The 12,006-nt window shown below is 34.7% G+C and overlaps 1 protein-coding gene across 1 annotated transcript in view; it reads left to right on the top strand.

The window, feature by feature from the left end:
- The window catches only part of EDEM3 (ER degradation enhancing alpha-mannosidase like protein 3), a 61,127-nt gene that overhangs the window by 26,219 nt on the left and 22,902 nt on the right, over window positions 1–12,006 (top strand). Inside the window, exons 9-13 of the mRNA XM_081113219.1 lie at window positions 3,166–3,263; window positions 4,806–4,931; window positions 5,132–5,215; window positions 6,723–6,806; window positions 7,330–7,454. Of these exons, the coding sequence (XP_080969345.1) occupies window positions 3,166–3,263; window positions 4,806–4,931; window positions 5,132–5,215; window positions 6,723–6,806; window positions 7,330–7,454 (517 nt within the window). The remainder of the gene's footprint in view (window positions 1–3,165; window positions 3,264–4,805; window positions 4,932–5,131; window positions 5,216–6,722; window positions 6,807–7,329; window positions 7,455–12,006) is intronic.

Here is a 12,006-nt window from a genome sequence, read left to right as displayed (position 1 = left end):
AAAATAAAAAATAACTGCCTGTAATTAAATAAATTAAAAATAGAATTACTAATTTGAATGTATTAAAATTTTGACTCTATTTAGTATTGTATATAATTTTTCTAAGTTTTATCTAAATGGTTTCTGAAACTAATCTAAATCCTGGCTTTAGAATTCTGCAATTTCTTTTTATTCTTTTACTTGTGTTGGAACTCAGGTGCAAATTAATTAATAATTAATTAATTTTAAATTAGTTTTAATTGTTGGCTTATCACACTCTCATCATTGGTCCATGCATGACCTATTTTATTTAGTCATTTTTAATATGTAACAAGCACCCACAAATGGATCATACATTACAAAAGCAACTTACTTGACAACCTATTATTTCTGCAAATGATCCTTGACTCTGCCTACCTCTGCAATATATTTGGACTTATTTATATCATCTTTATTATTTCAGTGTGTCCCACCTTTTCTGTTTCTCTTTAATTCTTTTTTGTTAATTGAACCCTATAATTGCCTCCTAGTAAGACGTGAACTTTAGTATGCTCTCCTATCCCTTTGTCTCCCTGCAACTCCACTTCATAATCCCTCTTTATGTCGATATCATATAGATAATGCATTCTTATTATGAATACCTTTTCTCTTTTTTTCTTTGGTCTTAACTCTCTCTTTTTTTAACGATAAACTTTATTAAGATATTCGGTCACTTATACTTTGGTCTTTTTTTTTTTTTAATCCTCACCCGAGGATATTTTTTCCATTGACTTTTAGGGAGAGTGGAAGAGAGAGGGAAAGACAGAGAGAAACAGCGATGTGAGAAAAACACATTGATTGGTTGCCTCCTGCATGAACCTCAACCAGGCCCTGGGCTGAGGAGGAACCTGCAACCAAGGTACATGCTCTTGACTGGAACTAAACCCTGGTCCCTTTGGTCCACAGGCCTATGCTCTATCCACTGAGCCAAACTGGCTGGGGCTGGTCACTTGTATTTTGTATATCACTTGCAATATCTCTTAGATTTGTCTCTATTTTTTTTTTCTGGTATTTATCCCAAACTGTTTTTAGTAGCTTTAAATAACTTCTGAGGCCTTCTATGCCTAACAGTAATTTTATTATGCTTTCACATTTGAGTGACAGTTGAGCTGGATATAATTTTCTGTTTAAGTTCTTTCCTTTCAAAGAAGTCTTTGAAAATACAACTCTATTGTCTTCTTATATCCTGTTAACAATCTGATATTATTCTGATTTTTATGCCCTTGTATATGATCTATTCTTTCTCTCTGAAAGAGGAAGAGTATCAAAGCCAAAGAGAAATTTCTAAAAATGTTGTTATAATTTTAGATGTAAAATTTTCTCATTTTGGTATTCTGTGGACCCTTTCTATTTAAAAATCTTTGTTTTTAATTTATGAAAAATTGATGCTTATTTTTTAGATACTTTATCCTTTTCATTTTTACTTATCTCTTTTTGTAGTTCCTATTATTAAAATCACTGCTATTTGTATCCTCCACATATCTTAGCATATGTGTATATGTATATATATTTTTTTGTTTTTGTTTTTTGTTTTTTGTTTTTTTTGGTGCCCTTGACCGGAATCGAACCTGGTACCCCTCAGTCCACAGACTGATGCTCTATCCACTGAGCCAATCCATTCAGGGCTATATGTATATTTTTTATGTTTCTCAGTTTTATGTCCCATCTATTATTTTAACTGTTATATATGTATTTTAAAGTGTCTCTTTTTAAAAATTTTTTTTATTGATTTCAGAGAGGAAGGGAGAGGGAGATAGAGATAGAAACATTAATGATGAGAGAGAATCATTGATTGGCTGCCTGCTTAATGCCCCCTACTGGGGATTGAGCCTGCAACCCGGGCATGTGAACTCACCGGGAATTAAACCATGACCTCCTGGTTCATAGGTCAATACTCAACCACTGAGCAACACCAACCAGGCAACTGTTATATATTTTATTTCATGTGTTTTTGCTCAATTAAATTTTTTTTCTTATTTTGTATTGTTAATATCTTCCCTATCACTTTTAGATGTTTATTAGGCTAATTTAAATTTTTTGGTTTGCTATTCTATTAATTATTTTTCTGACATACTCTTATTACAGTATTCTCTTGTTCTTTTTAAAGTCATGCTTCTTAAATGTTTTGGACCTATAAGTTCATATTTCCTTGTCACCTACTTTGAGGAAAGATCTAATCCCAATTTCTATCTAGCTCAGTGGTCTTAGGCTTGAATTCTAAGAAGTTTTTAGAAATACTGATACCTGGAACCCTAGAGATTCCAATTCAATTGCCCTGGAGTGTGCCTTGGGTATAGGGATTTCTATAAGTTATAATTTATAGAAATATAATTTAGGTTATAATTCACTAGCCTTAGGAGTTTGGAGGGGAAAGGTGGGGAAGAGAATGTCTAAAGTTATTTTCTGCCTCATTTGTTCAGCTCCTTCTTCAGGGCTTCTGTGCTGCCCTGGTTTTACCTCTGAGGATACCTGGAGCATAGATCTGACTCGCAGCAGGTGTGGGAGGAGACATGGTGTCTTAAGGCCATGGTAGGAGAGAAGCAAGAGCAAAGTTCCAACAGTATCCCTCCTCTTTGATCCTTCTGTAGCATGCCTGGCTGCCTCCACTCCAAGCCAAAGCCATCCCCACCCCTCTCCCCCATCCCCACCCTCTGCCACCAGGTTTCATACTTTTCTTGTTACTTTCTCTTTTTGAATCTCCATGAAATTCTTTGAGGAAGAAGCCAACAATCAGTACTAATTTTAGCAATTAGAATGGATACATCCAAACAGTAGCCTTGTTTACATACCTATTGTAACTTTAAACATTGGTTTTCCTGATTAAGGGTCCGATAAAAAAATATATAATTAGTGATTCCTCTTTGGAGTTCCTCAATGAGAAAATGAACTTAAAACTAGTATTTCCTGCTTTTCAGTAAGACTTTTGTAAACCATTTTGCAAAGTAGCATTTTTTACCATATAAACTATGAACAAAAGAACAATTATTCATATAATAGGATTAATATTTCTGTAAATGTGTAATTTTTACTTTAAACAGTTTCATGTTTAGACTAATTTTTCATTCTGAGTGTACTAGTACCCTCAGTTGTAGTATACAAATAATTTTTTACTAGTTTAATAAAGAATTATGTATGTGTTTTCCATAGATAGTGGAGTTGGAGCTGGCATTGATTCCTATTATGAATATCTGTTGAAAGCCTATGTCTTGCTTGGAGATGACAGTTTTCTGGAAAGATTTAATACAGTAAGTTGATCCAATTTTATATTCATTTTAGAGCCAAGTTAATTTGAGTGCCAGATTTTGATAGAAACTCAATTATTTGAGTTATATTCTGAAAAATAATTATTTCTAAATGTGTTGTAGTAGGTTTTTTGTCAGTATTCCCTGATGATATTGGACAGGGAACAGGGTAAAAGCAATACATTCAAAAATTAGTTTACAAAGTAGTTTTATTTTCATCTCTTATCAGAAGATTTCAAGATCTGCCAGTAAAATCTAATATTTTATGCAAGGAAGAGAATTTATTGGAATAAATTACTCGTTAGCTTTTTCCTTTGGATTCCCCCCACCCCCATTTTTTTTTTTTTTAAATCTTGGAAGTTTGACATAGTCCTTGATCACACCAAGCATACAGGTTTTTGGAAACTTAGAGAAACTAGTAAGTATTCATTTCAAAAGCAGGTAAATAAGTCTCAAGTCTAGATCAGAGCCACAGGCATATTTTTAGGGAAGAAGGAGAGTATTATTGAACCTGATTGGATCACCTTTGTCTGTAATTGAAGGAAACTGAAATTAGTACAGCAAACTCATCAGTTGCATCACTGTATTCTTTTTGAAATAATTTACCAGTTCTTTGCCCACCCATCAGTTTCTTCACATTATTGTGAGACAGTATGATATAGTAGTTAAAAGTATGGCAGTTTTTGTACCTGGGTTTAAATCCTGGTTGTACAACTGGTTTTGTGACTTTGGGAAAATAATTTTACATGCTTTGTCTCTGTTCCTCATCCAGAAAATGTGAGTACTATTACTATTTATAGAGTTTTGGGTAGGATTAAATGAGTTGATGCATATGGAGTGATTAAATAAATAGTAGATGAGTTAGGAAAAAAACCACTGGTAAGTGTCCCAAGTAAGTCCTCATTTGGATTATAACAACATTCTCTTGTAAATGAGGACAGATAATTTTTTTTGGCTCATTATTATTCATTGACTCTAACAGCTCAAATTGTTGTTACAGCTGAGAAATGACTAGCAGAAGATAGAAGAAGCCAAAGAGTTTTTAAGAGCCTAAGAGACATAGTAGACCAAAAGAGCAGCAACGGTGATTAATTAGATGCATTAATTTGGGTAGTGGTGGGCACTAGAATATTATTTTAGCTGGGAAGGGCCCAAACTTCCTAGACACAGGAGAAAACAAAACTAACTCTATTAATCTAGAAGCTTGTAACTATATTTCAAGAGGATGTAAGAGCACCTATGGGCCACAAGAGTACTAACCATGGGCTAATCCCTCAGGATAGCCATATTCAGATCTACTTCCCTAGAAGTTCCCATATTGACTATAGTCTTTAATGTTGTGCATCAGAGTTAAAGAATGCAGGGGAGTATATACAATATATTTTAGAAAGAATCCCATTTAAAATAATTTAAATATTTACATAATGATGTCATACGTTTATGAATCCAGGTTTAATTCCGTTACAGTGCTATTTAATGAAATGCTGTGTTTAGAACAGCTCATCTTTTTCCATCTCCTTTCCTGAACACATTGTGATCTTTCAGCACTATGATGCCATAATGCGGTACATCAGCCAGCCCCCTCTGCTACTCGATGTGCATATCCATAAGCCAATGCTGAATGCTCGGACTTGGATGGATGCTTTGCTTGCCTTTTTTCCAGGTCTGCAGGTAAAAAAACCCCAGTAACTCTGTTTCCCTAATACAAAATTAAAATGATTATAACTGAGTGCATTTTTGATCTCTAAATTTGAATTACCAAACTCACATTTCAGAATTGTATAATCTACATTTTTTCTGTTTATAAAATGATTATAGATTAAAAAATCAACTCATGTTTTATTAGGTAATTTTGTTATGTTTATTTCTAGGTCTTAAAAGGAGATATTAGACCTGCTATTGAAACTCATGAAATGTTATATCAAGTGATTAAAAAACACAATTTTCTACCAGAGGTAAGCAAATAATCTTTGGAATTCTAATTTATGTATACTATAAATTGCTAATTTAAAGGTAGAAAATGTCACCTTCAAAGTTGGCTATTCTTTCCTATTATTTTTTCCTGGTTAAGTAGTTTATTTAATTTCTTTTTAGTTTACACAGTATTTTATATGTTTATGCTTCATGTATTCAGAGAAGTCTAGTTTATGGTAATTCTGACTTTTATTAATTTTTGCTAAAAAAAATACTCCAAATAAGTAGTTCTCAACCTTTGCTAATCCACGACATTTTGTATTATTACGTTCTAACTTTTACACATACCCCCCAGGGAGACCTTTTTACTTTTTTTTTCTTCATTTTTTTTTATTGATTTTTTTACAGAGAGGAAGGGAGAGGGATAGAGAGTTAGAAACATCGATGAGAGAGAAACATCGATCAGCTGCCTCCTGCACACCCCCTAATTGGGGATGTGCCCGCAACCAAGGCACATGCCCTTGACCGGAATCGAACCTGGGACCCTTGAGTCCGCAGGCCGATGCTCTATCCACTGAGCCAAACCGGTTAGGGCTTACTTTTTATTTTCTAAAGCTTATATTATAAAAATGATCCACATTGAATATACTCTAGCTGATCACACATGCTCCCTGGCAATATGGGGAATCCCAGCTCTTCCTCATGCTGATTGACAGTTATTCTGCATGGCTTTTATATATTGTATCAATAATATTCTTGCTAGCTTCTTGTGGCAGGATTTTAATAACATACTTTTTGGCTTTCCAGAAATTTACCATTAAAAACTTGCAAATTTATCTATGGCCTTGTTCTGTCCCTGCTTATTCAATGTCCTCTGTGAGATATCTAAGCATTACAACAATTTAGAATGCTTTCTGAAACTGTTTGCTTTAGAAAGTAGAGTCTTACTAGCCTTCAGGTGAGTAGGACTCAGTACTGTGTTGTAGAAGATTCATATTCACTCAGAAGAAGCTAAGGTTTCAACTAAATACATGCTATCACAAAAGAAATTTTACTTGGTTCTCATTTTAGTTTGCTCTATTACTGAATACATTTCAAGTGAGACTAGTTTTATTTTTAAATGATGCCTTCCTTATTCCACAGAGGATTTGAAGTTGTTATAAAAAAAAAAAGCATATGCTAAAATAGAAATATGAGAACTAGAGACATAATAACTAAGAGAAAAAGCGGAAATAAGGAAAAAGAAAAAAACAATAATGTGGGACAACCAGGACCCATGTAGTGTCATTACTAGTTTCATAGTTTTTTCTAAGCTTCCTAGTAGCCAAAATGATAATTTAAAAAATAATTTCATTCAATTGGTAAAAATAGCAAAAACGAGTTGTGATTTTAAGCAATGAAAAAAAATTTCATTTTATAGATGAAAATTGTTATCAGTGTTTTAATTCTTTTTACTTGCTTATGATTTAATTTATATATCTGAACCTACTTGTTTATTATTTTTTAATCACATATTTTTTCTTGTCTATTTGAATTTTTTGTGTGCAGGCATTTACCACAGATTTTAGGGTACATTGGGCTCAACATCCTTTAAGACCGGAATTTGCAGAAAGTACCTACTTCCTGTATAAAGTAAGCTAATTCACCTTCCTTTTTGCTGTTTAACTCCCCCTCCCCCCAATCCTCTGTTGTATATCTTACTATCTTATAATAGTAATTGGGTTTTCAAAGACCTTTTTTAATATTATAGTGGTTGGATATATCATGCTTCTTAATCATCTAGCTCATAGAGTTGTTAAAAGATGCAAGAATCAACACCTAAGTTTTTTATGCCTTTTTATGATATATCATTTCTTTAAAGAGAAATTTATATTCTAGAGCTGCTTTCTAAAACACATCTCTTGCCTTCTTTTAATCAGGAAAACTTTGAGGGTATTAGAAATTTAAAGGCTAAGATATACAATTGGATGGCTTTCCAATTGTGTGTTTAGCAATTCTATAGAGCAGAGTCTATGGCTTATTTTCAGAGCTAGGTTCTGTGTAAAGTGTGTTCCAGTGCCTGATACCTATAAATATGTAACAAATGAATGCATGGTAATATATAAGCTGCATACGTGTGTGTGTGTGTATATATATATATTCTCCTTTTTAATAGGCTACAGGAGACCCTTACTACCTTGAAGTAGGAAAAACACTTATTGAAAACTTAAATAAATATGCTAGAGTGCCTTGCGGATTCGCTGCCATGAAGGATGTTCGCACCGGAAGTCACGAGGACAGGTAAAACAATTCCTAAACATATGACTACTAGCTAGAATTCAGATATACTTAATGCTTTTTTTAAAAAAATATATTTCATTGATTTTTTACAGAGAGGAAGGGAGAAGGATAGAGAGTTAGAAACATCGATGAGAGAGAAACATCGATCAGCTGCCTCCTGCACACCTCCTACTGGGGATGTGCCCGCAACCAAGGTACATGCCCTTGACCAGAATCGAACCTAGGACCTTTCAGTCTGCAGGCTGACCCTCTATCCACTGAGCCAAACTGGTTAGGGCAGATATACCTAATGCTTTTACAAAGAGTATTTGAAGGTACAAACCTTACTTTGTTGTGTTTATTTTTAAAACTCTTGAATAGGCTCAGTTCTAATTGTTTGAAAAGTTTATATTTTTATCATAGTGCCTGGCATGTAGTAGGTGCTCAAAGTATTTTTAAAAAGATGAATAAATGTTGTTAAATATCAGAACCTTGATATTAGGAGTATTAGGAATATTAAGGTTTTAGTTTCCTTTGTTAATAGTTTTTTTATATTATATAAAATCTTAGAAATTATCAAGGTGATAATGAATGATCTGGATTATTTTTCTTCAGACAAGAATTCCACAAAAAATAATATCATGGTTAATGTGTGTATTCTTATTGGTTGCTGATTTGGAGGGCTGGGAAAGACCATTGGCAGTTTCTATTTATTGGATACTTAGATAGATGTAGATGGTATGAAGTACTCAGGATATAAAAAGCACGCTTTGGTTAATGTGACCAAATGTTAATAACTTAGCATTCCAGTTATTCCAAACTCACTTATCTGTTTTTTGTTTTTAAATATATTTTTATTGACTTCAGAGAAGAGAGAGAGTGAAACATCAATGATGAGAGAATCATTGATTGGCGGCTCCTGCATGCCCCACCCTGGGGACTGAGCCTGCAACTCATGCATGTGCCTGGACTGGGAATCCAACCATGACCTCTTGGTTCATAGGTTGGCGCTCAACCACTGAATCACACTGGCCGGGCTATCTGGTTATTTTAGCTGTTCAGAACATAGCAACACATCTCTGAAAGAACAGTAAAGTTTGTTTGCTCATTTGTTTAGCAAATACTCATTCCACAAATATTTCTCAAGGTGTCTTATGCACCAATTATACTAGTTTTTGAGGATTAATGATATAGAAACATTTATTTCCTGTCATGAATCGCTGAGGACAGGCAGATAAACAGCTTTAAAACATTGGGTAAGTGCTACGGAACATATTAAAGAGACATGAAATACAAATTGGGGTGTGGTGGTCACTGAAAGGTTTCTGTGTTATGAAGGATGAGCAAGAATTAGAGGAAAGTGGTAGAAGGAGTTCCGGGCAAGGGTACTAGAGGCAGATGAAACATAGCACTCAACTTCTACTCAGAGTTGTCCCTTACTCCTTTACTCAGAGTATTTAGATAATAGTTACCAGTAATTAGGTCGGGGACCTCCTTCCCTGAGCACAGCTGATGGATGAGGAATGGATAGGTTTCTGTAAGCAGGCATATAGATAACAAACAGCAAGTAATGAAAGCATGTAGCCTATGTATTTATCTGTAGCATTTATTGACTGCTTCCTACATTCCAAGCACTCTTCTAATTAAGAACTTTGGATGTTTAACTCATTTGATGTTTAAAACAACCTTCTGATGTGTAATTTCTATTATAATCTTCATTTTATAGCTGAAGAAACCAAGGCACAGAAAAGTTAGGGAACTTGCCCTAGGTCACACAATTAGTAAGCTTAAGTTAATTCTAATCAAGGCAGATTGGCTTTTGACTACAATGCTCATTAATCACTTACTGCCTGCCAGGTATGGCACTTAACTTGAGGATGGAAAGATATATCAGAATCAGTGAAAAAGTAGGTGTGTACAGAATTAATCACAACCATGTGATAGGTGCTATAGTAGAAGGAGGTTGAGGAATTACAGAGAATTACATGGCATTGTTTCTGGACCTCTTATCACTGCCTTTACTCCTTTAAAGCGTCTCTTAAAATATCATGTCCAGAATTAACCAAACTCATCAGGTGCCTGGCACAACAGCACTGTTACCGTCTGAATTCAGGCATGAGATTGCTCATTTTCCAAGGGGCTGAAGGGCTTACACTCTAGGCAATTGAGGATCACTGCTTCATTGACTCACTCATGGCAGTATGTACCTCTCTGATGCATTGGCCTAACAAGAGGTTGAAAACTACTAATCTTAATGTTTTATTATTAGATGTGCTTTAGTTTTTTGGTGTGTGTTTTTTTTGTTTGTTTTTTTTTAGCAACTTTATTATGTTCAACTCACAGTGAACTTGTGGCTAGTTGACCTCAGATACTTAACTATGACCTGGTGGCAAATAGGTGTTCTCCACCCGTGCTCTTGAGCAACTGACTTAGAACTTTATACTCATCCCAGCAAAAGTTCATATTTGTTGATTTTGGGGTTTTTTTGTTTTGTTTTTACTAAAAAGAGAGCTTGAATCTCATCTCAGTCATCTAATGTATTAGCTAATCTACCTATATTTAGTGATCTGCAGTTTCGATGAACATGCCTTAAAAAAATTTTGGGAGCAGAATGTTGGATAGGACCACGACTTCATGGCATGGCAGTTGAGAGCTTTCCATTACACGCTCTCTGCATTTGGTTGCCTCTTCCCTGCAGATCTTTCAGTGCTGTTGTCTGGCTCACCAGTGTCCACACGTCCACAGTTTTCCAAATGGAAAGATCTGTATTTTACTAATAGTAGATGACCACTGGAAAGAATTTAAGTGGAAAAAAAATGAGTATCTTAAGACACTTTCCCTACTTGCCCACCCTAAGATACCACTGTTGGCAATTTGATAAACAGTCTTCCAGACATTTTTTAAAATTTTTATTTATTGATTTTAAAGACAGGATAGGCGGGGGGAAGAGGAGAGAGAGAGAGAGAGAGAGAGAGAGAGAGAGAGAGAGAGAAAGAGAGACAGACAAAGAGACAGATGGAAAGAGAAACATCGATTTGTTTTTCCACTTATTTATGCATTCATTGATTAATTTTTGTATGTGCCCTGACCAGGGATAGAACCCACAACCTTGGCATATAGGGATAATGCTCCAACCAACTGAGCTACCCACCAGGGCAAGACATTTTAATGCCCGTGTGTTATGCATTTGTGTACATGTTTATTGTTTTTAATACAAGTTAGATATATAAGATACCCAACTTGCTAGCTTTACCCAATTCATACCTAGTGGTCTTATGTCTCTATTCTTTTGTTTCGAAGTCAGTTCTAGAATTTGTCAAAAATCAACATTCTGCTCATGAGTCTACAGTTCTCAAGCTAGCATTTGCTTGTAATAATAATTGTCAGTCCTTCAGAAAATATTAAATTATGACAGGTGTACTCAGATTGACAGGGAACTATTTTATCTGTTTTATGAAGATTAACATCTAAAATGTTCAAAAAGGTTTTAACAGGTGACAGATGAATTATTACTCCAAAGTAAAACATCATTTATAGGTAGGAAAAATAATAATTTCTCTATTTTTGAGCTCATATTTATGCCAGGTGCTATGCTAAACAATGGGCGTATAATCTCTTATTTAGTCTTTACATCAGTGTTAGGTGTTAATGATTATTATGTTCTTTATAGAAGAACAAACTGAAGCTCACAGTCCTTGTATAATATCCCCAAGATTACAGCTAGTCAGTGGATGTTCCTTTCTGTTCCCAAAGCCCATGTTCGTTACCACTGTGTTCCATGGCCTCTCCACTTCATTCTTTAGTAATGCTGTGTAAACTTGATTTCGATTTATTAAATGTTTATTGACTTCATTCTGTGTGCCAGGAATTGTGCTTGGCCTGAGGTCTGAAACTATGCATTCTGTCCAGTATGCTACAAGTTATTTATTATTGTCAAAAATTAGATGCTTTGGGAGGTGGTAAATTGATTAAATTTCATGTTACTATAATTACATCTAACAGCTATGCTCTTTTGCTCTTTTTCTGCCACTTTTAATTTTATTAAAACTTTTTTTTTTTACCCTGGTTCTTTCTTTTTTTTAATTAAATCTTTATTGTTCATATTACTACATTTGTTCCTCTTTTTTCCCCCCCATAACTCCCCTCCACCCAGTTCCCACCCCACCCTCTGCCCTCACTCCCCACCCACTGTCCTCATCCATAGATGCACGATTTTTGTCCAGTCTCTACCCGCATCCCCACACCCCTTTCCCCCCCAAGAATAGTCAGTCCATTCCCTTTCTATGCCCCTGATTCTATTATAATCACCAGTTCATTCTGTTCATCATATTATTTATTCACTTGATTTTTAGATTCACTTGTTGATAGATGTGAATTTGGTGTTCATAATATGTATCTTTACCTTTTTCTTCTTCTTCCTCTTCTTAAAGGATACCTTTCAGCATTTCATATAATACTGGTTTGGTGGTGATGAACTCCTTTAGCTTTTTCTTATCTGTGAAGCTCTTTATCTGATCTTCAGTTCTGAATGATAGCTTTGCTGGATAAAGTAATCTTGGTTGTAGGTTCTTGG

This window comes from Myotis nattereri (genome assembly GCF_964212035.1).
Source record: "Myotis nattereri genome assembly, chromosome: 18".
Classification (NCBI taxonomy): Eukaryota; Metazoa; Chordata; class Mammalia; order Chiroptera; family Vespertilionidae; genus Myotis; species Myotis nattereri.
This window is presented reverse-complemented; position numbering and strand designations above follow the sequence as displayed.